General features: G+C 61.3%; 1 protein-coding gene across 2 annotated transcripts; it reads left to right on the top strand.

Moving 5' to 3' along the window:
* Window positions 1-480: 480 nt before the first annotated feature.
* TNFRSF1B (TNF receptor superfamily member 1B) lies at window positions 481-27,564 on the top strand. Of its 2 annotated transcripts, none has more exons than XM_079143102.1 (10): window positions 481-652; window positions 13,532-13,631; window positions 15,129-15,257; window positions 15,624-15,773; window positions 16,135-16,228; window positions 16,559-16,779; window positions 17,343-17,417; window positions 17,738-17,769; window positions 21,805-22,012; window positions 25,647-27,564. In XM_079143102.1, the coding sequence occupies exons 1-10, from the start codon at window positions 575-577 to the stop codon at window positions 25,919-25,921; spliced, it is 1,362 nt and encodes a 453-aa protein (XP_078999228.1). In that variant the 5' UTR covers window positions 481-574; the 3' UTR covers window positions 25,922-27,564. The 2 variants fall into 2 exon arrangements, with proteins under 2 accessions (XP_078999228.1, XP_078999229.1); XM_079143103.1 differs by lacking the exon at window positions 25,647-27,564 and adding an exon at window positions 23,482-23,825.
* The last annotated feature ends 5 nt before the right edge of the window (window positions 27,565-27,569 follow it).

A 27,569-nucleotide genomic window follows, 5' to 3' on the forward strand; every position in this document is an offset into this window, starting at 1 on the left:
TTTAGTTCCCAGTAGGGAAGTGGGTAGGGCCAGCTAGTGCTTATGCAATGCTTCTTAGGTTGCAGACACTTTATAAACACACACAACACCTACTATGTTGTGTATATTAGTATCTTCCCAAAGACCCTGTGAGGTCCGTGCGGAGCTTCATAGGCAGGTGCTCTGGGCTCTAGGGTCTGAATGAGCGAAGGATCTAGAGCGCCCGGGTGTCGGCTTTGGGGGATGCTTTCCCCAGGTGGTCCTTCCCTTGGGTCGGGTAGGCTGGTGAGAACCGGGAGGGGTAGGTGGAGGCAGGGCAGGAGAAAAGGCCCAGACTCCCCAGTGCGGGTCCCACGCCCTCCACCGAGAAGCGCGCTTGGGCGGAGGGGGCGACACGGGGCTGAAGGCGTGGCTACCGCGGGCCGGGCGCGGGCGGCTGCGGGGCGTGGGGCGTGTCCGCGCTGGCCCCGCCCCCTGCCCTCGGGCTCGCGGCCCCGCGGGCTTTCGCTTTCAGTCGCCGGTGCCTAAGGGGAGCGCGGCGCACGCCGAAGAGGCTCAGGGGACCCGGGGCGCCCCTCCGAACCCGCTGCCGCACATGGCGCCCGCCGGCCTCTGGGCCACGCTGGCCGTCGGACTGCAGCTCTGGGCGGCGGGGCACGCCGTGCCCGCCCAGGTGGGTGACTCGCGTGGCCGTGGGGGACAGCGCCCATCATGCCCAGACGTATCGAAGGGCTGGGAGGACAGGGTCGCCATCCTGCTCCCTGGGACACGCGCCACGCGCCTGTGGGGATCCGCCGGGGACCAGGGCGCGGCACACGTGCGCCCCGGCTGGCCCTTGGTTCTGCGCTGCCCCGTCTCGGGGACGCAGCCCGGTCCCTCCCCAGCGCGGGCCCGAAGGTCAGGGACTGACCGCCGGAGCCCGCAGGCCCGGGACCCTGTTCCTCCTCCCCTGCGATGCCGGGACACCTTTCCCTCCCGGCGGCGGCGAGGGGCTGCCCTGGGGCGCTGTCCCCACTGCCACGACAGGCGTCCTCTTCCGAGGACCTCCTCCCCTGCGCTAGGGTTTTCCTCTTTCTTGAGGCCGAGGACCAGGTGCGTCGCTGAACTGTGAACAGCCCGGTCACTCTTGCCCGGTCCTTCCCAGGACACCCCTGAGAGGTCCTGGGGCCCCCGCAGAGTGTGTTGGTGGGCTCGGGTCGGGCGAGGCGCCTGCGGCCTTCTGGGCTGGCCATCCGGCAAGGCAGAGGTGCTCTCCAAGCACCCAGGAGGATGGGGAACAGAGCGACCCCCGTATTCCAGATTCACGTCACACCCCAGCAGGCCGACGCGCGTTGTGGTCCTGCCTTTTTCTCCTCTCTGAGCTGCTGGGAGGCGATCGTGGCTTCATGGAGAAGGAGAGCTGAGGCCCGAGGCCTTGTGCTTCATTGGAAGGACGTGTGGGGCCCTCTCCTCTCCAAGGGCATGGCCTGCCCTCCTCCTTCCTCCTGAGCCCACCCCGTGGACACTGGTGCTGACCTGTCTGTAGGGAGGAGCGAGGAGGCAGTGTTGGCTGCTGTGGCAACATGAGGCTAAGGAGTCCAGCTCTCCAGGGAAGAGGGGGCCGTTGGACTGGAACTGACTCAGTGGGTACCAGGAGTGGGCCCTGAGGGGCTGCCCCAGGGGAGGTCCAGGATGGGCTTTGGGTCAGGACAGTCCCAGTCTGAGGATGGCGTGAGTTGTGGGTGGCCCACGGTGGCCATCCTGACTGAGGACTTTGGGTCTTCTCGCAGGTGCGGACCTTCCTCGCGAGCTCCTGGCAGGGGAGGGGGCAGGCTCTGCAGGACCCCAGCTGCAGTTGGACTTGTGCTAGTTTCCCCCGCTCCCTGCCTGAGCAGCCCCCAGCCCACCCCGCTCAGATTCCTGCCTCCCGGGACTGTTGCCACAGACTCCTAGGCTGGCCCTGGCCTTGCCCCTACTCCCAAAGGTCCTCCTTGGCAGAGACCCTTCTCAAGCCAGGAGTGCCTCCCTGCCTGCACACTCCCAGTGGCCAAGGCAAAAAGTCCCCACATATCCCAGGCCGGAGTGAGGTGTCTACTCTCCCTCCGCCCACCCTGCACCCCCAAAACTGATGGCCAGGTGGCCTATGCGTCGCCTGCTTTGTCCATGCTGTGCCTCTCCACGGTCCAGCCTCACCCGGTCCCTCCGCCACCTTCTCTGGGAAAGGCTGTCTGCATTCTCCCAGCTGGATTTTATCTGGTATTTGAATACATGGCTTTTGGTTCCTTTCGAGGACAGATTACAGTCTGCATTTTAACCCCCGTGTCTGGAGGGCTCTTCAAGGGCTGCACTGCGGCTTCCTCTTCCTCTTATTGGCCCCACGATGGCTCCTGGTGCTTGGACACCTCAGGGTTGAGCACTTTTGCCTCAGAATCACACTGAAACCTGCTTTCCAGCGGCTCTTACAAGAGGGGTGCTGCTGTCCCTTTGAGAGATGTGGCAGCAGGTCTAGAGAGGCCTCAGCATTTCCTGCCATCTCTGAACTGGGGGGTGTATGGAGCGGAACTTAAGAACAGACCCCTCATCACTGAGAAGTCCACATTTGAGAGTCTTTATTAAGCCGGCCGCTGACTGTCTCACACAAGGCCCCAAAAAATGGCTACTGGGAGAACAGCCCCGTCCATAGGGTTGTGGGGGTTCTTATACCAAAAATCACATCAATCATAAGTGTCTGTTGCTATGATTCGAAATTACAAACTAACATCATGAGATCATCGACAGAGGGGGAAGTGGGTCAAAACGACCCTTACCTAGGTACAAACTAAAGAATGGTCACTAACATCCACACAATCACCATTCACGTGGTACATTGTTTAGGAGCAATAGGAATCCAAAGAGAGCAACTTTTCTTTACATAGGAATTGTCATTCTGTATTGTTAAACATGTCACACTAAGTAACTGATGATGGGCACAGAGGTGGGGTGTTCCCATGGGAGAAGCTTATTTCCTACATAACTTGGAGTCTCAGAGCAGAATGGAGCCTGTTTAGTCATTTCCCTTAGAGTCTGGCCCAGAACATTCTCATGGAGCCAGATCTCTCAGCCCATCACAGGGGGCATGGGGGTGAAGCTGGAATGCATGTCTGCCCCGGGTCTGTACCCCCACTCCTGCGCAGCCAGGTTGGGCTCCGGAGAGAGCCCCCAGGGGACCTGCGTGGCTGCAGGTGTGGCACTTGGCACCTGGACTGCCGCCCCTGTGCTGGCTGCGTTCTCCAGTGTGGGGGATGCACCACTTACTCTGTTTTCCGTTCATTTGCCAAATCAAGGCTGGTGAAGCTGGAGGACGGGGAGAGCTTGGTGTCCCTGATGCGGATGGCAGGGCCCCTGATGTCTGGGGAGGAGGGAGGGCTCTCTCCCTGTGGTCTGTCCCCTGGGAGTCTGCAGGTGGGAACTTCTGCTTGTCTCCTCATCAGGGGCCAAGTGGGGGAGAGGCTGGGGCCTTCTGAGCTGGCTGCCGGAGTGGAGCCAGGTGAGCTGGGGCACCTGCTGGCCCATCCCTGTGGGGCATCTCTGTGCCAACTGAGGCTGTGACCTGGTGACCAGGCATTCCGTCAAAGGGCAGAGGCCAGGTGGCCAGAACCCTCATGCCCTGCTGGTCCCTCACCAGGCCCACATTCATGGATGCCTACTCTATGCCCAGCCCAGTGCTCGGCTCTGAGGGCCCCATGCCAGTCCTCCGGCAGCCTCCCCGCCAGCAGATCCCAGGCCTCACACCTCTGGGCTGTGCCCCTAAATGCCCTTGTTTCTCATCTGTTTTGTTTCTACCTCTGTTTTCTCATCTCTTGACCTGGAGAGAGAATTTGCCTGGGATTCTTGTGTCAGAGAGTGGCCCTGACTCTTGTCTTGAGGCCCAGCCCAGTGAGTCCCTGGAGCACTCTGCTCCAGGCTGGGTGACAGGGTCCTTGCCATCCAGTGCTTCCTAGAGGAGCACCGAGAATGTTTGTGTGTTGCGGGGGGAGGAGCTTTGCTGCCAGCCTGCTGTGCAGCCCCTGCTGGCTGCCCATCAGCTTCACCCTCTCTGTTTGGCCAGGTTGACTGCTTTCCCATCCCCCTCAGGGCCTTTGCACTTGCTTTCCCTTTGGTCCCACACTGACATCTCCCCATGTCCTTCTGCTCCAATAAGTCGCCTGACCTATAAGCCCCCTCCAGGTACCCTCACCCCCAATCTGCTTTGTTTTCCCTGTATTTTTTGGTACCAGGGATTGAAACCGGAGGTGCTTACCCACTGAGCAACTTAGGGAGACCCTCTCTCAAAATAAAAAATAAAAAGGCCTGGGGATGTGGCTCAGTGGTAGAGTCAGCTTTGAGTGGGTTTGACAAAGGTCCCAGACTTAGGGTCGGGCGGGGGCTGCATTTCCCCAGGAAGGAGAGCCTGGTGGTCTTGCTGCTAGTGCCTCTGCTCCCCAGCCTCTCCTCGCCCACCTCCATCCCGCTTGGTTTGGCTGGAACCGTTTCCTTGACGCAGGCCCGGGTGGCATCAGGAGTTTGTGGCCGCCTGTCAGCTGGCACGAAGCCGCGGTGCAGAGGCCCCAGGCAGAGCTGGGGCTCCTGGGTTTCCTGCCCCGCCGCCCCTCCGAGGCGAGGCCCTTCCCCGGTGCTGGGAAGCTGCGCTGCCTCGTCTGTCCCCTGCAGGGCCCTGTCTGGGAACCCACAGGTTCAGGGAAGTCTCCGGCGGAGAGGCGTTTTCCTCGAAGAGCCCCGCGTCACCCGGAATAGGCGCACACCCCTGGGCCTGGCGCTGAGTCCCGTCTCCTTCACAGCCTGGCGCTCGGGCATCTGTCCCCCACTGCAGAGCTGCTCCTGCAGGCCCCCCTCCTCCGGGGCCACGGTCTTTTTCCACCATGACACCCTGTGACCTCACGATGGGTGTGACGCCACTGTGGTTGGGGCACTCGGCTGAGAGTGGGGAGGGAGGAAGTGTCCCTTCAAGGCACGTTCTTCAAGGCACGTTGCAGGAGTGGGTTTCCTGCCGGCCCCAAGTGGGTGGGGTGGCTGGCCGGAGGCAGCAGCTCCGACTGTGTCCCACCTGCCTCCCTGAGGACGTGCCCCTCCTGCTCCCCAGCCTCCGCTGCTGCCCTGCAGAGGAAGAGGTCCCGGCTGTCCCCTGCAGGGGTTTATGAGCAACAGACTGTTGACGCCCTTGGCCGCACAAGGAGGCCTGTGGACCCGCCCATCCACACCTGGCGTTGGGTGTCCCAGGCCCAGCAGGCCCGCCCCACCCCAAGGCTCCTGTCGAGGAGAGCCGGGGCCGCTGGTGAGCCTCGCTGTCCTCTGGAGCTGGGGCCTGGGTTGGAGTCCCCAGGGAGCCCGAGGTCTCCTTTGCTCTCTGGAGCAGCTGGGCTCTGTTTCAGTCTGACCTTGGCCCCGGGGCTGCGGTGGCCTGGGGTGCAGGGACTCGCGTGAACCTGAGGGTGAGAGGGCGTGGCGGGATTCAGGGGTGGCGGGCAGAGTGTGAGATCATCTCCCAGCTCTGGAGGAAGCCTGGGGAGGGGCCCGGGAGCGGGGTGCTGGCCTTCAGCTCGAGGAGTGCTTGGTTGCTGGCTTGCTCTTCCCTTCTCCTGCCCAGGCCTCAGCTGCCCAGCTGCTCGCCTGGGGTGGTGGTGAGGGGTCAGGCTGACGGCCGGGCTCTGGACTTGACAGTGGTTCTCCAGGGAAGCTGCTGCCTGGCCTCAGTGAGCCGGCCTCCCACCAGCATCCTGGCTACTCTGCCTGTCCTTCCGCCTGCTGACCCACAGTCCTGGCTTCTGCCTGCAACTCACAGAGGCCCGGGCTCCTGGTGACCCTGTCACCAGCCTTCCCTGCTTGAATCGCCTGCTCTTCAGGGTTCATGAGCTCCTTCCTGTCCTGTCCTCCCAGCTCCTTGGGTCCCCTCCCTTTGCAGGAGTCCCCATCCTCCCTGTCACTACCCCGCATACCCCCTGGGTCCACGTGCCTCCAGTCTGCGCTCACCCTCCCCGTCACCTTCCTGATTGTCCCCCCGCCCCGCCCTCCTGCAGTGCCCATTCAGGCAACTCTCAACACTGAGTCCTGGGAGCAGGGGAATTGCGGCCCAGCTGGGGACTGGTGGAGAGGGAGGAGGCTGGGGCACTTGCAGGGCCAGGGTGGCACAGGAGGCTCTAGGCGGGGTCCAGTTTATGGAAGTAGTGACACTGACTATATTTAATCATGGCAGCAACTACCAGGCACAGTGGCACCCGCGTGATCCCAGTCACTCAGGAGGCCCCAAGCACAAGTTTGAGGCCAGCCTCAGTAACTTAGAGACCCTGTCTCCAAAAATAAAGGGTGGGGGTGCTGGGGGATGTAGTGGGGGCAAAAAGCCCTGGGTTCATCCCCAAAACCAATTAAAAAAAAAAAAAAAAAGAATTTGTAACAACTCTAATGCTGGTATGCACTATTCTCAGTCCCATTCGACAGATGAAAAGACTGAGGTTTGTTAACCTCCTTTATTTACTTACTTTACTTATATTGATATTATACAGAATGGGCTGTGTGTGTAGCTCAGTGGTGGAGCCTGTGCTTAGCAGGTCACTCTAAGTGACCCTGGGGTCACTCTCCAGCACCAATAAATAAGTAAAATTAAAAGAACTAATAAAAATAAAGCCACACAGAAAAGCAACCTCTCGAGGCTGCCTGCTCGGAAGGGAGGGAGTCTGACTTCGCAGCCGGGCCTTCCAGCCTGAATCGTCAGTGACCACACTCACCTCCCGTGAGGAGAGGAGGCGTGGGGAGCCATCGATAGTTTTGAGCACGGGCGTGGCAGCGGCAGAGAGTGGACCAGGAAGACCCCCTGCAGCCTCAGTGGGAAGGGCAGATGGGATGGAGAGGCTGGAGGCAGGAAGGCCGGTCGGAGGCCGTGGCAGTGGTGCGGGTGAGGACTCTGGCTGGAGAAAGCAGAGTGGGAGGGAGGGATGAGAGGCTCGAGGGAGCAGGGGAGGCCGCTGGGCTGGACCTGGGGCCCAGAGGAGCTCCGTCCCTCCACCGCAGCTTCAGCACAGGCCCCTGTGCCCTCAGGTCTGCCCTGCTTGCTGAGTGGCCCTGTCTGGTCAGCGTGGCCTCTTGTGTCCCTGGAGCGCTTGTTCAGTCATGGGCCACTGGCCAGGGTCACCGCAAGCTGGGCCCCCTGGCTGCGGTGGGCATGAGCCTGGACGAGGCCGGCTGCCCATCTCAGGTGTGGGACGTGCGCTGCCCGCCTGCTCTGCTGCCGGCCTCCCTCAGACCCCTCTGCTCCCCTCAGCTCTGGTCCCTCCACGGGTGGAGCTGAGCGTGCGTCTCTGTGGCTTCCCCTCAGGGCTGGGGATGCCGAGGGCCCAGAGCTGCTGCCCAGGGGCGCTTCCTGGGTGCCAGGCCCCGTCCAGCGCGTTGACTGCATGGAGCCCCGTCCACCTTCACGCCAGCCAGGGGTGGGTGATCGTGGCCAGAGTGAAGCCACCTGCCCAGGGTCTCGCCGTGCATCCGAGGCAGTCGGGCTCCAGTGGCACCCAGGTGTGATGGCGGCCCGGGCGACCGCGCTGGCTGTGACCCGTCCACCAGGCAGTACATCCCGAGCCTCATTCTAAATAACCAGAAGTGAAGCCGTGGCCTCTGTTGGGCAGCTTGGCACCTAGTGGCCCTGCTGGGGTGAGCGCTGGCTGCCCAGCCACCAGTGATGAAGGTGGCCGGCGACAGGAGGTCTCACTGCGGGCAGCCACGGTGCCAGCCCTTCCCGTGTCGACTTGTTGAATCTTAGCCGCCCTGTCCCCGTTTTGTACTTGGCAAAACGGAGACAGGAGAGTGGCAGAATTGGGTGAAGCCAGGTGTCCGGCTCAGAGCTCGGGCAGGGTGTCGGGGGAGGTGTGGCCCTTGAGGGGGACACAAGTGAGCAGAGTAACTACGAAGGCCTGTCCTGGGCAGTAGAGGTGGGGTGGTCCCAGGAGCCCCTGGGCGGGGACTCTGACCCTGAGGGTGCTTTGGGATGGCAGTGGAGGGGACTCTGGATGAAACCAAGGGACAATCCAGCAGAGGCAGCAGCAGCAGGAGGCGAGGCGTGGCGGCTGCCCGAGCCAGGAGCCCCTCTTGGTCAGAGAGAGTGCCGGGCGTGGGCCCCCAGCCAAGGAGTCGTGCCCAGGCCCAGGGCAGTGGAGCCCGCGGCAACCCGCCAGGAGGGCCAGTCTGGGATGGCAGGTGGTGTAGGTCCATCTGCAAAGGCACAAGGGTCAGGGACAGAGCAGGGAGATGGCAGGGCTGGGAGCCACTGAGGGGGCTGGGGAGGCTGAGGAGGCCATAGCCATGGGCCTTGAGGAGGTGGCAGCAGGGAGGGGCGGGGGCATCTCTGCCACCTCACTGAGCATTGCTTGGAAGCAGGGACCACACCTGGCATTCTCATACCTTGTCACAGAGCACAAGCCTGGCCCCAAGACCTGCATCCCAGCCCAGGCTTCCTGTCTGCCCCAGCTCAGGGTGAAAGCAACATCACAGGCAGCAGGCTGCGGGCGGGATGTGTCCCCTTGGGCCACCCGCCTGTGATGTGGCCCATCCTTTCTGGCTCAGATGCCGTGTGTCCCCATGATGGCAGATGGCCTGGTGTAGCTGCACCCCACCATCCACAGGGTTCCTGCAGACCCCCGAGATCAAGACCCAAGCACCTCTGCTGCCCCCACTGGGCCCCGGGGCCCTGGGGACGTGCCATGCAAATGATGTGGTTTCTTTATTGCTTGAAAACAGTTTTCAGCCATGTGGGGGTCTTGGGGTCCTGGGGTCCTCGGGTCCTTGGGCAGATGTCTGTGCCTCTCTCCATAGCTGTGGTACCTGCCCTGAGGCCCTGGCAACCCTTTTGTGGGAGACCACGGAAATGTCCACACCTGCTTTCCATATTCCCGAGAGTCACCCCCTCGGTGGCCCCCAGTTTTGAAATGAGGGGGCAGGACAAGATCACGGGCATAACGTCCTCAGAGGGCAGGAGGCAGATGGAGCCGCTGTGCGCTCCTGGTCTGCCACTTCCCAACGTTACAGCCTCAGACCATTTGCACGGAATCTCCTGAAGCCTCCATTTCTGCATCTGTAAAATGGGGTAATCCTGGCCTCGTTGCATTGGTGCAAGAAGCAAGAGGAGAGGAAGCAAGTGAGCGTGCCCAGCACGTCTTCACACAGTAGGAGCTTTTCCTGGGTCTGAGCAGTGTCCTCAGCCCAGCTTATGTAAGGGGCAAGTTGAAGGGGCTCGCTCTGCCCTCAGGGCTGAAGCTCCCGCCGCCTCCTTCCGCCATCGCCTCCTGCCTCAGTGGGCAGATCCCTGGGAGGCTGGGAGCGCGCCTGCTTCCCAAGGTAACTGGCATCGGAGAGGGTTTCCAGAGGGTTTCCGGAAAGTCAGAGCACCACGAAGACCCCCCGTAGCTGAGTGGGTGGCGGCAGAGGAGCGGGGCCGAGCCTCCGCGCTCTCCGTGGCCTCTCTTCCTCCTTCCCCAGGCCTGCCCCTTTCCTTCCTCTCTGCTTATAAACAGAACTGAGAGCCCCAACTTCGGGCTTCTGGCAGGACCTTGGTGGGCGAAGAAGACAAGGCTGTCCAGGCCCCGAGGGGTGACATGGACCCCAGAACCAGAGACGGTGGCTGCCTGGCCCCTTCCTGACCAGTGGCCAGTCTCAGTCCAGCCTGACCCTGTCCACCACTGTGCTCTCGGAGTTCTCTAGGGTGGGAGGAGGCGGGGAAGAGAGGGCATGGGGGCAGGACCGCCGGCCCGGCTTCCCAGGGGAGACCTGCCAGACTAGGGAGATCTGGTTGCGCTGAGCTTTGCCCTGGCAGGCCTCTGAGGCTCGCTTAAAAATATTTTTTCCAGCGCTGGAGATTAAACCCACAGGCGCTTTAAAGGCCCCTGAGCTACATCTCCAACCCTTTTTTAAATTTTGCAACAGGATTCAGTAAGTTGCTGAGGCTGACTTTGAACTTGCAATCCTCCTGCCTCAGCCTCCTGAACTGCTGGTATTATAGGTGTGCACCACTGTGCTGGGCCCCCAGGCACACCGATAGCCACATCTTACTCTGACTGGCCACTCTCAGACCCCAGCTTCTGTGTTTTGGCCACCTGTCCACCCAGACTTTAGCCTCTCTGTGTTCCTCTGAGCAAAGTCTCTTTGGGCCTCCAAGGCCAGCCTCCAGTAGGCCCACAGGAGTCTCTGAGACCAGGGGAGGTGGCTTCGCCTCGTCTCCATGTTCTCATCTGTGAGACCCATAGGCTGTTGGAGTGAGGGACAGTTTCCTTTCATCTGTCCTCCTCTGTCTGTCTGTCCATCTGCTTATACCATCTGTCTCCATCAACATTTATTCACCCTCCGCCATCTTTCATCTGTCTTCTCCAGTCCCCTGGCCCACAGATCCCCCCGTTAAAGGGCCCGTTACTTCTCATCAGTGATTTCTGAATTTCCACCTGATTTGAAAGTCCGGGTCTGCTAAACACGCTGACAGAATTGCACGCCATCCGTTTGCTTTCCTGGTTGTACAGTGGCAGGTCCCGGTGGGCGGGTGGGCGGGGATCTGAACCTTCCCACTCAGACAGACCAACCGAGGCCTCCCCGTGCTTCCCAGAGGCCGCTGCCACACGGGGCACTCTGGGCCCCTGAGCCTGCAGGGTCCCGTGGTGTCCCTGAGGGCGGTCCTCGGACTCAGCCCTGCTCTGGGGCGGCAGTGACCTTCTGTCCCGCTGTGCTCAGGGGCTTTCTGTTCCTCATTGTTTGGCCGTGACAGGGCTGTGGGTTTTTTTTTTTTTTTCTGTCCGAAGGATAAACAGGCCTGGAGAGGGAGGGCTGCCGCCGCCGCCTCAGCTGGTGGGGCCACACAGCAGCAGGAGGAAGTGGAGGAGGGCTTGGTCACAGCGACGTTCAGACCAGAAGAACCTGGGAGAGGCTCAGGCCGCGCAGGGGCCGGGAGCCCGGGCTTGGCCGGGGCGGGGCCCTTTCCCATCAGGCCTTTGGCCCCTGCCGGGAAATCTTCCCGACAGCAGGATTCCTCCGGGCTGCCTGAAGCTGCCCAGGCCCCAGATGAGCACAGGGTTCCCGGAGTTGCCACTGCCCAGGGCGCTTCTGCAGGATGAAGCCCAGGGCGCGGGGCAGCGTTCCATGAGCTCTGGGCTGGTACCCGCAGCTCCTCCTGCCCTGGCAGGTGCGGAGGGGAGAGGCAGCTGGCGGGGCTCGGCCAGGGCAGGAGCTGACAGCTCAGTCGATACTCAGCTGAGTGGTCTGCGCAGAGGGAGCTGTGAAGACCCAGGGCCCAGGTGCTGTCCGGGCCCCTCCCGGCCCTGCCGAGTCTCCCTGCTGCCGAAGGTGCTCAGCAGCAGTCTGGCAGCTCCTTGGATGCTCCTGGTCTTTCTCCTTTTCCTTTTCCTAACAGTATAGCTTCGGGGTCCCTGAGGTTCCCCCGTGTGGGAGTGGAAGTCAGCATTAGGGACGGGCCCCCAGTGCCTTGGACGCAGGCAGAGAGGCCCACATGCTGAGCAGCTCTGGCAGGGGCTCTTGGCCTGGCTTCCCCCTTGGTCCAGGTGCCTGGGAGCCGGCGGCAGACCAGGAGCGGGTAGTGCCGGATTGTGTGCTCGTGTGTGTCTGTGCACCTGCGTGTGCCCTCGTGCACCCTGCACACGCACGTTCCCAGAGGGCTTTGCGGTTGCTTTTTAGACTCTGGGTGCCCCAGCTCGGCCCACTTCCCCTGCCCAGCAAGCCTCCTCTGCCACCTCTCCCCAGCCTCCTGGTTGGGCCTGGGAGGGGCAGGCCAGGAAGTGCCATGTAATGAAGCCCCTGCTTAGAGCCCCATGCCGGGCCGGGCAGAGTGGCCTGCAGCCCCCCACTCTCCCCATCTGGAGGGGCACCCAGCAAGCCACCCCATGGCAGCCCTGTCTGCCAGGAGCCGTGAGGGAGGAGGGTCAGGGTTCTGGGTCTGGGTGATTCATGCGGGGTGGGTGTGACGAGGCTGCTGCCGCTGAGGGGCCCTGGAGGGATCCGGGGAATTCGCAGAGGAAGTGGGAGACACCTCGGGCCAAGGCTTGGGGTGAGAAGAGCGACCAACTGCGGCAGGACCCCAGCGCGGGGTCGTCGCCCCAGGGAGCTTCCACAAGTTGGCCTGCAGCCACGAGGAGCCGGAGAAATCAGTGCTGCCCACCAGGCCCAGCTGGGAAGACAGCGGGGTGAGGGGCCCCTGTCACTCACCGCAGGGACCCTCCAAGGGCCAGCCACCCCTGTTCTGGGCAGTGCTGTGACAGGGAGAGAAGACAAAGGGAGCCCCCGTCTGCCCTGGATCTTGGGAATTTGGCCTGGTCTGCGCTGCCCGGCGGAAGCTAGTGCTGTTGCTGGCCGCTGTTCTGATTGGTTTGTTTATAGCTGATGTCCAGGGTGACTGGTCAGTACCCGTGTTGGGTTGGTTGGCAAATATTTTGAATATAATATCTCCCTTACTTCCATGTGTTAGGAACTAGTTCAGAGCGGTTGAGGCACTTGCCTCAGGCCACACAGCTGGTAAGAGATAGAATAAGGAAAAGAAACCGGACCTCTCCGACTACCGTACCTGCAGAGGCCTCATCTCATTTAATAAAGGGCCACTGGACTCCCGCTGACCACACGGTGCTGCAGGGGGGCCTGAGGCAGCCCTCAACTCTGACCTGCAGCCTCCCCTGGTCATTCCAGGGCGGCGTCTGCAGGCCTTCCGAGGCCCTCGGGTGTGTGTGCACTCACGTCTTGGCTGGTAACACGCACACGCCCATGTTTGCCTGCCGGTGAACGTGCCAGCTCTGGACGTGCATGCTGCAGGCCTGCTGGCCAGTCTCCATCATTTGGAAGCAGGGGCAGGACAGGAGTGTGGTCAGGGTCCTGGACGGGCACAGTGGTGACTCTGGCTGCACTTCTGAGGTCCCTCAGAGTCCGTCTGTCTGTCTGTCCCGGTTTCCTCTGCTCTTTCTCTTTCTCATTCATTTCTTTGCTGTCCCTTCCTGGGGGTGGGTGGCATGGTGATTGAGCTCATGAGTGGTGAAATCAGGCAGGAGTAAAGTCCTCCTTTGTCACTGTCTCTGGGACCTCGGGCAAGCGACCTGCCCTCCTTGTGCCTCGGTGTCCTGTCCTCTGAGGTGGCCGCAGGAAAGAACCCTGCGTCCTGTTGTCCGGAGTGTGTCTCGCCGAGACGGGCACCTGGAGGTCTGGTCTTCAGGATTCGGTGACCGGGATGTAGTGGAGGAGGAGGGGCAGGGGCAGCGAGACCGGCAGGGTCTGCGTGGGGCGGCTGCGGCAGGCTTGGCCCCCCGGGGCTCTGGGCTGTGAGTTGCACCAGAGTTGGCCCCGTCTGGAGGCCAGAGATCGCGGAGCCCTCATCAGCCCGGCAGTGGGACACCTGTTACCTGCCCTGCCCCTGCTCTGTGCCTCCACCTGCAGCCGTGAAGGGAGGCCAGGCCGCTCCTTCCCCGCCTCCCCAGGGGAGAAGGGCCATCAAGAGAGCCTCATGCGCAGGGCGGGGCCTGGCTGCGGGTGCGGGGACCCGCCTGCCGTGCTGATGGCTGTCTTCTCCCTCTTGCAGGTTGCACGGGCGCCCTACGCCCCGGCACCTGGCAGCACGTGCCGGCAGAACGAGTACTACCAGGAGACGGCGCAGGTCTGCTGCAGCAAGTGTGAGCCTGGTGAGGAGCAGCCGCCGGTGACTCGGGCTAGCTGGGCCTGGGGCGGGGCCCTGGAGGGCGCAGGGCAGGGGTGGGGGCGGAGCGCTGGCCCTCAGTGCACACTGAGCCCCTACTGCCGAGCATTGGCCTTGGCTCCCTCGTGCCACCGAGCCTTTGCTCATGCTGTCCTGCTGCCTGGCACTCTTCCCAGCGCTGGCCCTGGTCAATTACTTTGCATCCCTTAGACCTCGTAACTGTCCCCTCCTCTAGGGGCCAGCCTGCCCCACAGTACTGGCCCCTGCAGCTCTTATTGCACTGTGGGCTTTTGGCTTGGTTCCTCCCTCGGCCCCACTGTGTGCTCCTCCAGGACAGGGACCGTGCCTTGGTCTCCACTGAGTCCCCAGCTTGTGGCACATAGTAGGTACTCAGTGCACACCTGACTGATTCAGTGAACCCATTTCCCAGATGGTGGACCTGAGTCCTGGCCCAGTGGGCAGAGCCATTTGTGACTCACTCGTAAAGCACCCACTGTGCTTTTTGAGTGTGGGGCAGAAAGAATCTTTTTATAGTACCTACTGTGTGTTTTAAGAGCAGGGCAGACAAAATCCCTGCCCTGGCAGAGGCCACTTTCTAATGGGTAGGTGGTCCTGGCAGTAGGTGCTGGGAGAAGCAGGGCTCAGTGGGGCTGGTGGAGATGGACAGAGTGGACCTGCTGTTTCCATGGGCTGGTCTGGGGAGGTCTCTGAGGAGATGACACCAAGCCCTGAAGGAGGTGAGCAAGCAATATGCAGGGAACAGCAGGCCAAGCAGAAGTGGCAGGTGCAAAGGCCCTGAGGTAGAGCCTGCTTGGTGGGGCCAGTGTATGTGTGGCCCAGGGTGAGAGAAGGGCAGGGTGGCTGGGATAAGGATAAAGAGGTAAGGAGGGGCCATGGCAGGTTCAGATTTTATTCCATGGAAGCCACTGGAGATTCTGGTGGGAACCTGCATCACCTGTTAACGCCCATGTCCTTTTTAAGAGACAGTTGGGAAAGTGACCTTTTTCTTCTATTACCTGGCAGGGTCTCTTTAGATGTTACTAAGTCACTAATTAGCACAGTGATGAACTTGGGAATGGGTCTGAAGAGTAGAGGCCCTGAGATTTGCCTTGGTGTTCTCCCACCCCTCCGGCCCCCTCCCCAGGCCTCAGGGACCCCACGCCCTCATCCCCTAGGGTTCCAGGGCCACATCCTTCCTGCCTGGCAGTAGAGAGAGTTTTTAAACTATCCAGAGGAAAGGAGCCGGCCAGCCACTTCTGGCCACAGCGCCATCCCTGGCGGCAGGTTTCCAGGGGTGGGTTTCAGGCATCTGGGGAGCAGGGGGGCGCCCTATTTAGTGAGCGGAGGTTTGGAGGTGCCAGACGTGCCGCCGGACGTGCCGCCGGAGCTCCGCTGAAGCGCCCTCCCAGCGGTGGGGAGCCCGGGCACGGTGAGCGGGGTCCTGCAAGGCTGCCCTGCTGAGGCCTCTGGCCTTGTCTCCTAGGCCACCATGCCAAACAATTGTGCACCCAGACGGCCGACACCGTGTGTGCCCCCTGCGAGGTCGGCACCTTCACCCAGGTCTGGAACGTGGTGGACGAGTGCATGAGCTGCCGGTCCCGCTGCGAGGCCGGTGAGTGAGCCCGGTGCGGGTGGCCCCGGGGCCTCCCCTGGCACCAAGCACTCGGCTGGCAGGATCGCCTCCTGCCAGTCCTCTTCCCCCCGGGCACGGGGGCACGGTCAGCTCTTTACCAGCTTCCAAATGGCCCTTCCCTTCCCCGCCTCACCTGGCCTGGTCGCTGTCCCTGGGGGCAGTGGTGGGAGAACAGTGCCCATGTTAAGGTTGAGGAGGGACTTTGCATGCCCTGACGGAGCCGGTGGTATGGGGCAGCCGCGGCCTCCGTGGCCAGGGTCCTCTGTGCCCGTATCCAGGGGAGCACCTGCCCCCTGAAGGCCAGCCCCCTGCAAGGATGACCTTGCTGCCCTGTCCCTCCTACAGACCAGGTGGAAACCCAAGCCTGCACGCAGAAGCGGAACCGCCTGTGCACCTGCGGGCCCGGCTGGTACTGCGCACTGAGGTATCAGGACAGCTGCCGGCAGTGCCTGGCGCTGCGCAGGTGCCCGCCCGGCTTCGGCGTGGCCAGGCCAGGTACGGGACCCTTGGGCCTCTCCTCTGCAGACATCGGTGGGTGTCACAGGCCTCGACCCATCAGCCCAGCCTGGCCAGGGGCGTCTGTCCATCCAGCCATTCGTTCTTCAGCACTCCTGATTAGGCACCTACTGTGTACCAGGGCCTGGGAATCCAGAGGTGGATCAGAGTCAGCCCTGAGCCACTGGGAAGTCAGGCGATTGCAGGAGGGCGGACCCACGTGGCCCTGGCGGCTGGCTGTGTGTGTGTTTACGAAGGGTAGAGGCTCCTTGGACCCTCAGGCCTCCCGGGGGCTCCAGTGCAGGGTCCCCTGATCCATGGAGCCTTCCAGTTGCTGACAAGCCCTACTTTTCCCCTGAAGGAACTGCGACCTCAGATGTGAGGTGTGCCCCTTGTCCCCGAGGGACGTTCTCCAACACGACTTCATCCACAGACGTCTGCAAGCCCCACCGCACGTGAGTGGCTGAGTCCCTGGTTCTGGGGAGCAGAAGGGGCTGTCCCTGGGTGATGTGGGGCCTGAGACACAGAGCAGCTCCCCAGCCTGGGCTGCTTTTTCTGGGGTGGGTCCTGGGATAGCAGTGAGCAGGACCTTGCCACAGCAGTCAAGGCTAGAGGTGCGTGGGGAGAGAATGGGTGGGGGCAGGAGCAGGGGAGAGGAGCGGGCACGACACACATACTCCTGGGGCTGGGACCCTTGCCGGCTGGCCTGGCTCCCATGAATGAGCCTGGTCACCCCAAACCATTGAGCCTCTGTTGCTTCCTGATGAAGCCTCCTGCTCCCCCAGCTGTAGCTTGGTGGCCATCCCTGGCAGTGCAAGCGCAGATGCGGTCTGCGAATCTGTGTCTTCTACCCTGGGAGTGGCCCTGGGGACAGTCCGCACACCCCAGCCGGTATCCACAAAATCCCAGCCCATGGAGCCAACTCCAGGGCCCAGCATGGCTCCGTCCACCTCCCTCCTCCTGCCCGTGCAGAACACAGATTGGAGTAGCGTCTCTCTTCCAATTGGTAAGCCACAGAGGGGCCCTCCCTCCCTCCCTCCCTTCCTCACCCCTCCCTCCTGTCTCTCCCTCCCTCCCTCCCTCCCTCCCTTTCTCTCCTCCTCCCTCCCTCCCTCCCTCCCTCCCTTCCTCCATCCCGTCTCTGTCTTACTGAGGGACCCCTGTGACTCAGACCCCACGTGGGGTCTTAGGATGCAGGTGGCAGTGAGAACTGGTTTCCTCCCAAGAGCCGATGATGTCACTAGGAATCCTGCTTGGGGTGCCACGGGGTCAGCTGTTTACCCACCATAAAGCTGTTTCTGTTGAACCCATGTGGCCAACAAGACAGTGACTGGCCCGGTCACTTGTTGACTTCCCTTAAGGGGTTAGAACTGCTCGGTCCAGGGGTCTCGGACTCGTGGCCCTCAGAGCAAATGTGGCCCACAAATATACAACTGTTTGTCATTGAACTTGAGGACCTCAGGCCTGGTCTGGCTCCTTCTGGGCAACAGCCTAGCCACCTGGTTCCCAGGGCCCCTGGGATGGCGGAGTTTGTCCTTGCGTTCCTCTGAGTGCATCCCTTCTTCCTAGGACTGATTGTGGGGCTGACCGCCCTGGGCCTGCTGGTGGTAGGACTGGTGAACTGTGTCATTGTCACCCAGAAGAGTAAGATTCTTTCCTGCCTTGCTTCGCTCACCCAGTCGCTGACGCTCTCCCGGGAGCCTCCAGGAGTCCAGCACTGGGCATGCCTCGGGCTCAGACCTGGACCCCAGACCTGGACAGGCCTGGGCGTTCGGGGCTCTCCAGAGGCTGGGAGTCCAGGGTTCCTATGCCCAGGAGAGAGAGGGCACCTGGGGGCGGGAAGGGTGTGGGCAGAGGTGGGCTGCCAGCAGGGACCGGGACTGGCCCTGCTGGGGGAGTTGGGCTCTCTGTGGAGAGACGTGCCCTGGGAAGTCGCCTCCCTGACTTGTCCCTTCTCTTTGTAGAGAAGCCCTCCTGCCTGCAAAGAGGAGCCAAGGTGAGTGTCCCTCTGCGGCCTCCTCCTGTCTCCCGGGCAGGCCGGGTTGCAGTTCAGAAGGAGCGTGTCCTGTTCTGTTGTCCAAGGCCAGGAGGTCCAGAGCCCCTGGGTGGCCCAGTGTCCGAGGTTTACACAAGGCTGTTGAAATCACACAGACCGGTTTCATCTCCCGATTTGGCCAAGGAGAAAGTTGCGGAGAGGAAAAGTGACTTACCCAAGGTCACACAGCAGTGTCCTTGCGCAGCCCAGTGCTCTCCGCCCTGCCCTACAGCATTTCAGTGGGGACCAGGTGGTTTCTCACGGCCCGCTCCTCACGTTTTCCTCCTCCAGTTCACTGACACTGCCGACAGCTGCCTGGTAGCAGATAGGGCAGGTGCCCCCCAGGCTGTGCCCTCTTCTTGACCAAGTGCTTCCCAATGCTCTGTGCGCTGGCGTGTCCTGGGCATGGTCCAGGAGGCCCTCTTCCCCTTCCCTTTGCTGAGTTCCCCGGATGCGGGCAGCCCCACCCCGTGCACAAGAGCCAGTGCCCAGGCCCAGTGGTGGGCGGGTAGCCCGAACCCTGATTCGTGGTGTCTTCTCGTTTCTGTGGTGTGAATGCTCCACCTTGGCAGCTTCCACGGCTGCCCTGCACCTGGTGCTGGGAGGATACATGAAGGTCTGCTCTGCCTGGGCTGGGTTCTCCCTGTCCCTGTGGGCGGGGACCAGCAGCCTGGCCACCTTTTGGACAAGGAGACGTAGACTCAGGAACTGCAGTTACTCCTGCAAGGTTAGGTTGCTAAGGCCAGTGGCGGAGCCTGGCTTCAAAAACAGGCTCGGCCTTCACCACACCTGTCCTGCTGGGTGACATCTGTGCCGCTCCAGGTGCTCTCCGTCCCCACTGGGCCTGCCCTTGGGGAGCCCCTGCCCCTTGCTGAGCTGCTGCCCACTCTGCCGGCAGCAAGTCTTGCGGGGAGCCCCGTGGGGGAGGGACGCTCCCCAACGAGAGGGTCAGCCCCGTCTGCTCCTCCAGTGCATGGGGACGTCGGCTTCCTCTGCTTAGAAGGGCAGCGTCTCTACACACGTGAACTCACTTGGGCACCCAGACACACTCAGGGCACACGCTGGCCGCCTGCTGAGCAGATCCTGGCATGGTGCCGAGCATTCTTTTTTCTCACAGTCTTGCTGTGACACACAGGTCACGTGATTATTGCCCCACTTTTATAGCCCAGGACACTTGGCCCAGAGAAGTACCTTTCCCAAGCTGCCACAGCTGATGACCTGGGTCACAAGCCTTAGGTGTGCCTCTCCTCCCCTCAGCATGCTCTGACAGTGCAGCTCCAGGCATGCACACACGACCCTGCACAGGCAGACTCGCGGTGTGCACCTCACACACCCTCAGCACTCAGGCAGGCCTGCAGAAACAGCACTCTGCCCGGGTCTGCGCTCTGGGCGGCCGGCCTGGGCTGGGAGCTGAGTGGGCTGGTGGCTGGGATCCTGTGCTTTTATTTAATGAACCTCCCAGTACTCTGCTGTGGTCCCCGCCCCATGAGTAGGACTCTGGTGACATCATTCCTGAACTTTGCAACTGGTGGCTTTGGAGGCGGGAGCAGGCTGTGACCTTTAGGATTCTCTGTTCCACCTGGCTCCTGCCACCAGCAGAAGCTAGGGGGAGGGGAGTTGGGGGAGATCCGGGCCAGAAAATCCCTTCCCCAGAGGCGTTGAGGAGTGACATTCCTTGCTACCTGTCACCGTCCAAGCTCCGGGCAGGGCTGCAGGATGGGATCAGGCAGCGGCCAAGATCGGACCAATAACTTGAGATGCCTTCTGTCTTTCCAAACCTGGGGGACCTGGGCCAGCGGGGCCTCCTGGGGAGGTGCAAGGTGCAGCGGGCAGGCAGCTCTGCACAGTCCGGCTCCTCCTGCCCTTGGCCGCCGTGAGATACCCAGTGCGGAACTCACCCTGGGTGGGCTGCTGTGGCCTCATGGGGTCAGCTGCATGTCGTCCTTCCAGCCCAGAGGCAGAGGCTGTGCGAGAGGGAACTGAGGCCAGGGGATCGTAGTGCTGTGGGGAGGGGCTGCGAGCGGAGACTGTGGGGCTGTCCAGCGGGGAGCAGCCCCAGGGAGGGACAGCAGTGCTCCTGCCTCTGCTCAGGCCACGGAGTTGTCCCCCCGGGAGCGAGGCCCGCGGGTCTTTCCTTGCTCTGGAGGGCTCCCCAGCCTGAGTGCCCTGTCTGCCCCCGTAGCAGATGAGGATGAGGACTTCCGACCCTCCTTCCGTCCCTGCAGGGCTCGGCATGGCCACCAGCCTTCCACTCTTCCCTCCTCCTGCTACCCTGGCCCTCCCCTCCTGGGTAGCTCAGCGGCCTGGCAGCCGTAAGAACCTGGCCCTGCCATCACCTGTATTTCTGGGATCCAGAGATCCTGCCGAACACTGAGCAGGCCCTGAGGGCCTGTCCAGTCAGAGTGGACAGATGGTGGCCTTGGTCTGGGATCTCCAGGTGGCCCCGGCATGGGTGTCTAGTAGCAGGGAGCTTGTCTTGAGCCTCCAGAGTTAAAACTGCAGACACCCAGCAAAAGGCATCCTGGGTTTTAGCCCAGCTGCATCTCCTCCTAACCATGCCCTTGGGCAGGGATGCGGTTTCCCGGTGACTCCGTTTCCAAACCCATAAGGCAAGGATGACACTGGACTGTTGGAAGAATCCGTAGATATGCTGTCTGGAGGGTCTGGTGCAGTGCCTGGCGGTGGGTGGTACTAGATGCCAGCTGATGGCTTATTATTATTTTGGGGGGTATGAGGAATTGAACTTTGGGGCACTCAACCACCGAGCCACATCTCCAGCCCTATTTTGTATTCTGTTTAGAGAAAGGGTCTCACTGAGTTGCTTAGTGCCTTGCTAAGTTGCTGAGGCTGGCTTTGAACTCACAATCCTCCTCAGCCTCCTGAGCTGCTGGGATTGCAGGCATGTGCCACTGTGCCCAGCTTATTGTTCTTATTATTCTACAGGAAAGACATTAGGAGTTGTCACAGAGCAGCCTGGGGGGCACCATGTGGGAACGGGCGCTGAGCTGGGCAGCCGAGGGCCCCCAGTGAAAGTGCTGATTGAACACAGGGTCACAAGGGAAGCTTTGCGGATGGTGTGGTCTCCGTGATGTCCCTCTAACCTGCTTTTGTAAGGCCAAAGCCAGCCCAGGGAGCATGGCCGTATTCCGTCCAGCTTTGTTTGTAGATGCTAAAACTTGCACTGCACCAAATTTCATGTGTTATGGAATGTTATTCTTTAAACAACAACGACAAAAAAGTTTAACCATTTAAATCATGAAAACTGCTGGGTGTGGTGGCACACACCGGTAATCCCTGTGGCTCAGGAGGCTGAGGCAGGATTGCGAGTTCAAAGCCAGCCTCAGCAACTTAGCGAGGCAGTGAGCAACCCTGTGAGACCCCGTCTCTAAATAAAACATTAAGAGGGCTGGGGGTGTGGCTCAGTGGTTAAGCACCGCTGGGTTCATTCAGTCCCTGGTACCAGAAAAATACATACAAGCACGGAAATCATTCTTAGCTCTCAGGCTGTACAGAGTCAGCAGCAGGCTGGGCCGGGCTAGGCCGCGGGCAGGCCTCCATCTGCTTCTGTGGGGCTTACCCGCCACCACTGAAGCGCATTCAGATACTCAGCTGTTTAATTTTCCAGTAGCTCTATGACGTAGGTTCTTGCTGTCACCTCAGAGATGAGAACATGTGGGCACAGAGGCGTCCAGCGACTCATCTGTGTTTGCACAGCGAGCGAGTGCGCGATTTGCACTCTTGTGGATCCAGAATCCGCGTGGGCTACCCCCCTGTGCGGATGGGTGACTTAGGGAAGGCGCTCTCCTCTGTGTCCGCGTGTGGTGGAGAAGGCTGCGTGGCCCCTGCCCTCCTCGTGCTAGATGCTAATAATAGAAGCACAGAAACCGCAGAGAGTCACACCTCGCAGAAGTGCAGAGTGTGGAAAGAGCAGGGGGCGAGGCGCGGGCTGAACCGTTCACTGATGGCCTCGCCGACCCCGCTCTTCCCTCCCCCCAGCCTCACCTGCCGGCCGACGAGGGCCAGAGCGCGCCCGGCCTCGAGCAGCAGCACCTGCTGACCACAGCGCCCAGCTCCAGCAGCAGCTCCCTGGAGAGCTCGGCCAGTGCCGCGGACAGGGGCGCGTCCCGTGGGCCCCAGCCGCAGCCGCCCAGCACGGAGGAGGCCCGCCAGTCCAGGGAGGCCCAGGCCAGCCCCCAGAGCTCAGGTAAGAGGCGGGAGCACCCCTGGCTTCTCCTCCTTCGTGCAAAGGCTCCTCCACCTGTGATAGGGTCACGTCCCAACAAACCCACCCTAAGCTGAAACCTCCTGAGTGAAACCCGCACTCAGATCACCTGTCCCGCAACCCGGGCCGAGCACAGTACGCCCTGGGTTGTTTCCCTGTGGCCATGCGGTTCGCAAGGCGGAGGGCTCCTGGTAAGCCTGGATCGGGTCCCAGGCCCAGCGCTGCACCTGGCTGCTGACGATGACGGCTGTGAATTGAGCCTCTTGGTACGTCAGGCATTATACTGGGTGCGTTACATGTGCCCAGCTGACCTGCGCACCAATGCCAACAGCAGTGACCACCCTTTATACAGGTGAGGAAACTGAGGCCCAGAGAGGGTGAGCAGGCTGTTCAAGGGCACACAGCTAGCACACAGAAGAGCAGGAGTCACCCCTGGCCTTCCAGGCCTCTACTCACGGCAGCTTTCTATGGGGTCCCTTTGAGCCTGAGGTGCCAGAATTGTGGGGCCCTTGTCCCATTTGTGCAGTCTGCATTTTGTCCTGAACGGGTGTCTGACAGGCGTCCCAGGCTGGTGTCTCTAGTGCATCTCTGGAAGGCTTGCCCCAAAGCCCTGGGTTCCCCGGGGTTGGTTTTGCAGTTGTGGGGCAAGATGACCGTCCCGTGTCGCTCCCTCTCACCCGGCCCTGGGGCCGCAGGGCATGACTGGGAGCTTGGTCATTCCCAGATCCGCCCAGCTGCTCTGGGGCCAGAAGACTCCGAGCAGCCCTCTCAGCCCCATGGGGCCTCAGTTTCCTCATCCAGAAGTGAGCTGTGCTACCTCCTTGGCGGGGCTGGTGAGAGATGAGTGGCCCAGCGTCCTGTGGGCCACCTCCCGGTGGGGACAGAGGACAACATCACCCGACACCCTTGCTGGCCCTTGGCTGCTGTGCCCCGCCTTCGGCCGGTGCTCATGCCACCCTTGCCCCCTGACTTCCGTCTTCTCCATCACGCCCACCCCCTTTGCCAGGGCCAGTCCTGGCAGTGCCCCTGGCTGCCGTCAGGCCTGGCCAGAGCAGGTGGCCTAAATGTCTGTTGCCTCAATGAACGTGCCTTGGACATGAACTTGTGGTCTTTGTCCAGCTCTGGGACTGATCTTTCTGGTTTCTTGCCTGGTGCCCGCGTGGCTTCCTCCTGGGCCCCAGAGCCACCTGACCACGCCTGCCTGCCTTCCTCTGTCCCTCTGCTCTCCCACCCGACACCTCTCCCCTGTGGGAACATGCAAACCCCAGGGCTGTGCCCGTCCGCCTCCACAGTCTCCGTCATGTGCAAAGGCCGTGGTGACGTGGGGTGACATTTGGGTGCTTAGGAGGCTCAGAGTGGAAATTTCTTTTGGCCCCACGATTTCAGCCCTCCCACTCCCTGGTTGTTTGGGGTTCTGAGAAGAGCAGTTGACCCCTCTGTCCTCCTCCCAGGCTCCCCCTAGTTTCCAGAGGGCGTCCAGAGAGCCAGGCTGGACGGGGCACTGGAAGATAACCAGTTGCCCCTTTGTCTGGGCACCCAAGGAGACTTCAGAGCAGCAGCAGCAGCAGCAGCCATGGCTTCTTGAGGGGCTGTTGTGTGTGAAGCTGCTTAGGTCCCTCCTCTAGCCGCTCTGTCATCTGCCCCTTACCAGCTAATCAGGAAACTCGATGCCCATAGGGGCTGGGCAGGATGGTGGGCAAGCTGCCCTTGAAGTCCCTCCTGCCAACTGCTTCAGCACCGGGGCTTCCATGTGGCCCGCCGTGGCCAGGTCTCCTGCATGTGGCTTCCAGATGGCTTTGGCCCCTTGGAGCCGGGGATGGACCCCGGGGCTCCAGGTACGCTGGGCAAGTGCTCTCCCGCTGAGCTCCCCCCAGAGCCCAATGTTTGGACTGCACGTGACTGAATTTTATTTTATTTGTAATTTTTAAATTATTTCTTTTATTGTAAACAAACGGCGTACAACTTGTTTCTCTGGTTGTACATGAAGTAGCGGCGTGCCGTTTGTGTGATCATACATTTACGCAGGGTGATGGTATTTGATTCGTTCTGTTTTCCCTTCCCCCCCCACCCCTCTTTTTCCTCTGTACAGTCCCTCCTTCCTCCATTCTTGCCCCCCTCCACTGGATTTTAAATGGCAGTAGCCGGTTCACTTTAAAACACAGCTGCCACCAGAACGGCCTACCTGGCCCTGTCTTCTCTGTTCAGCACTCCTCTCTTTTACAGGCTCTAGGGACATGGCAGGGGACGGTTGGGAAGTCCCACCCTCCTGGGTTTAGGGTCTGGGGGCTTGGGTGAGGGACCCAGGGAGTGCTGGACGTATGGAGGGCAAATGTGTCTCCAGAAGGAGGCTGGGGAGGCTTCTTGGAGGAAGTGGCCTTTGGGCTGAGTGAGGCCTGAGAGGAGGGGAGCACTTTCCAGGCTGAGAGGCCTCAGGGCTCCAGGAGGGGCAGGAGGGGGTTGGCTGGAGGGAGCAGGACAGAGGCCAGGAGAGCCACCCAGTGCTGTGGGCTGTGCCTGGCCTTAAAGGGCTGTCTGTGGATGCGACAGAACATACTGCAGAGGGCAGGTTTGGAACCAGGAGCTGGCGATGGTTCACACCAGTCCAGGGGAATGGGTGGCGGCTGCCCGGCAGTTGGAGGGCGGTTCATGTTACCTTTGAAGGTAACCCAGGCAGGAGTGGCTTATGGCTTGGTCGTGGGCTATTGAAGAAGCATCCAGGGCCTGGGTCTGAGCGGCTGGGGGGCGGGGCAGTGTGAGCTGAGATGAGCAGGGTCAGGTTGGATGGGAGAGGGGCCCAGAAGTATCTGGGAGTGGGTGCTGCTAGGGAGCTGGACATGACCGGTGTCCACCCCCAGGTTCTCCAAGAGTGTCACTGTCCCTAGGAGCTGCCTTGGCCCCAGAGATACAGCAGTGAACAAGTCAGTCCTCTTTGCCTGCTAGGGGATATACGGGGCATACTGTACCCATTTTACAGCTGAGCACACTAAAGTTCGGAGAGGGTGGATAACTGGGCTGAGACTGAGGAGGCAGAGCAGGGATTTGAATTGCCAGACTGGGAGCAGCAGGTGGTGTCCCAGCGTGGTACCGAGGACAAGGTGACATCCGCCCCTGTGCTGGACCAGCGGTGTATGACCCCGCTCCAGGCAGCTCTGCCTGGAGGAAAGGGTCAGTGCTTAATCCCAAGAAGGAACAGTTTCTGGGCGGCAGGCAGATACTGTGCCCTGCGGGGACTTCTGCCTCCTCCAGCAGCTGTGGGAAAGCAGTTCCTCTCCGGTGCCGGCCCAGGGTTGGTGGCATGTGCGTCCCGCCCCTCTGCCCCTCTGGTTCCCTGTGGGGAGTGTGTTTTGTCCTTGGAACACTTGCATCTGCTCTAGCTAACTGGGTGGTTTGGGCCGGGTAGGTGGGAATGCTGGTTTTGGCAGATGGGGACACCGTGGCCCCAACGCTTGGCTGGCCCAGGGCACACGGCAGAGCTGGCAGAGGGCGAAGCTCAGCCTCAGCTCCAGGGCTACAGCTGTTCTCACCTGCCTGCCTGCCTCTTGCCAGAGACAGCTGTGGAGATGTCCCCCATTCAAGGCCCCCAGACTGACACCCCCTCCCGCCTTGTGCCTAGCAGAGTCATCCCCTGGCGGCCACGGGACCCAGGTCAGCGTCACCTGCATCGTGAACGTCTGCAGCAGCTCCGACCACGGCTTGCAGTGTTCTCAAGCCAGCTCCACAGTGGGGGACCCGGACACCAGCCCCTCGGGCTCCACGAGGGACGAGCAGGTCCCCTTCTCCAAGGAGGAACGCCCCTTTCAGTCCCAGCTGGAGACCCCAGAAACTCTGCTGCAGAGCTCTGAGAAACCCCTGCCTCTTGGCGTGCCTGATGCTGGCATGAAGCCCAGTTAACCAGACTGGCTGGGCCATGTCACTGCCAGAATGGGCTGACCCCTGCTGAGGGACCCCAGTCCTTATATTCCCACCCCCCAGGACTCTGGCCCTTTCTGGGCCAAGTTCCTTTAGTGACATCCGCAGCCCTGGCTTCCCTCTCACCAGCAGGCTGAGTGGAGGGGAGGCAGCCAGCGTGGCAGAAGACCTCTGCCATTGTGCTGTGTGCCCTTCTGGAAGGGCCGGCTGGGCACAGACTGAGGTTCAGCCAGACAAGCCCTTGCCACTGTGGACCAGCTGGACCCGTGAGCTTGGCTGGAGCCCTCGTGGGTTGGGTCTGGTTTGGTTTTTAGCTAACTCTGGCCTCCTGGAGGCCCCCATATCCTCCCTTCCCAGGAGCTTGCTGGGGAAGAGGGTGCCGTGGGAATCATCCGCGGGGAAAGGATGCTTCAGCCTGCATGCTGAAGCCGCAGGATGGTCCCAGCAGGGGAGGCTGTGATCAGAGGATTTTGCGTGGGGAGGAGGCAGCAGCAACCCTGGAGGGCACAGGAGTCCCTCAGGTTAGCTCTGGACTCCTGGAAAGTACCAACTCCACATGGCTTCTTCCGGCTTGTTCTTCTGTACTTAGACATGAACGTTAGATGCCTGAGGCCCCAGGTAGGCCGCTCACTTTGCTGCGTCCTGGGCAGGATGACAGACGTTGGGTGGGGGTTGTGCTCAGTGGCAGAACACGTGCTTAGCACGTTGAGGCCTGGGTTCCAGCCCTGCACCGTCCGCATCGTGAGTACCGCACCGACAGGACAGGAAACCCTGCGTCTCACATGCCCTTCGCATCCTCTGGCGTCCCCAGGGCTCTTGCTCTCCTCTCAAGGTCTGGTGAGCCAGGCAAAGGCCACTCCTCCTGTCAGGGAACTTCAGGGGTTGGAGAGGTCCCAGGCCCCACGGCCGTCTTCCTCCTACCTCAGCCTGGACCTTCCTTCAGCCTCCGGAGGGGTGTGCTCCCCACCCCGGCCCAGGGGAGCTGCGGAGCCACCTTGGCACTGTGACTGCTGTGATCCTGCGTGGACGTGAGAGCTGAGAGCCAGTCCTGTCTCTGTCGTGTGTCGTGTCCACGGAGCCGGTGATGTCGTGTTGACCGCCCAGCCCCGAGCCTCTGAGGTGACTCTGCCAAGGAATTCTTCAGCATTCGAGAGTCAGCCCTGCAGAGGGTGCACCTGAGTGGCCTTGACCAGATCCTGGAAGGGAGGGGCTGGGAGATTGCTTGAGAGGCCAGTTCAGTCTCAGGTACTTGGATCCCTTGTTGATACATTCCACTGGATTTGAACTTGGCAGCTGAACTGTGGGAGGGTGGGAGAGCCCAGCTGTTACCATGGAGACAAGAAGGGCTTCCCACCTCTGAGTCAAGATGTCAGACTGCCGGACCACCTGGTCTGCCCGCTTCCCACCCACTGTGGCTGTGGAGCGTGTCTGCCCCCTGGTGGGCAGACCTGGGGGGATCCCAGGCTTCCTCGGCATTGCCCTGCAGAGCAGGGGAGCTCGGTTGGAAGGACTCTTTCTGGATGTGACCTCAGTTCCCCCACTTGTGTTGACTGATCCCAAGAGAATGAAAGTTTGCACTGTTTGCTGGACAGCATTGCCGCTTACAAATAAACTTTTTGTTTGTTTTACA

This window comes from Sciurus vulgaris (genome assembly GCF_902686455.1).
Source record: "Sciurus vulgaris genome assembly, chromosome: 1".
Classification (NCBI taxonomy): Eukaryota; Metazoa; Chordata; class Mammalia; order Rodentia; family Sciuridae; genus Sciurus; species Sciurus vulgaris.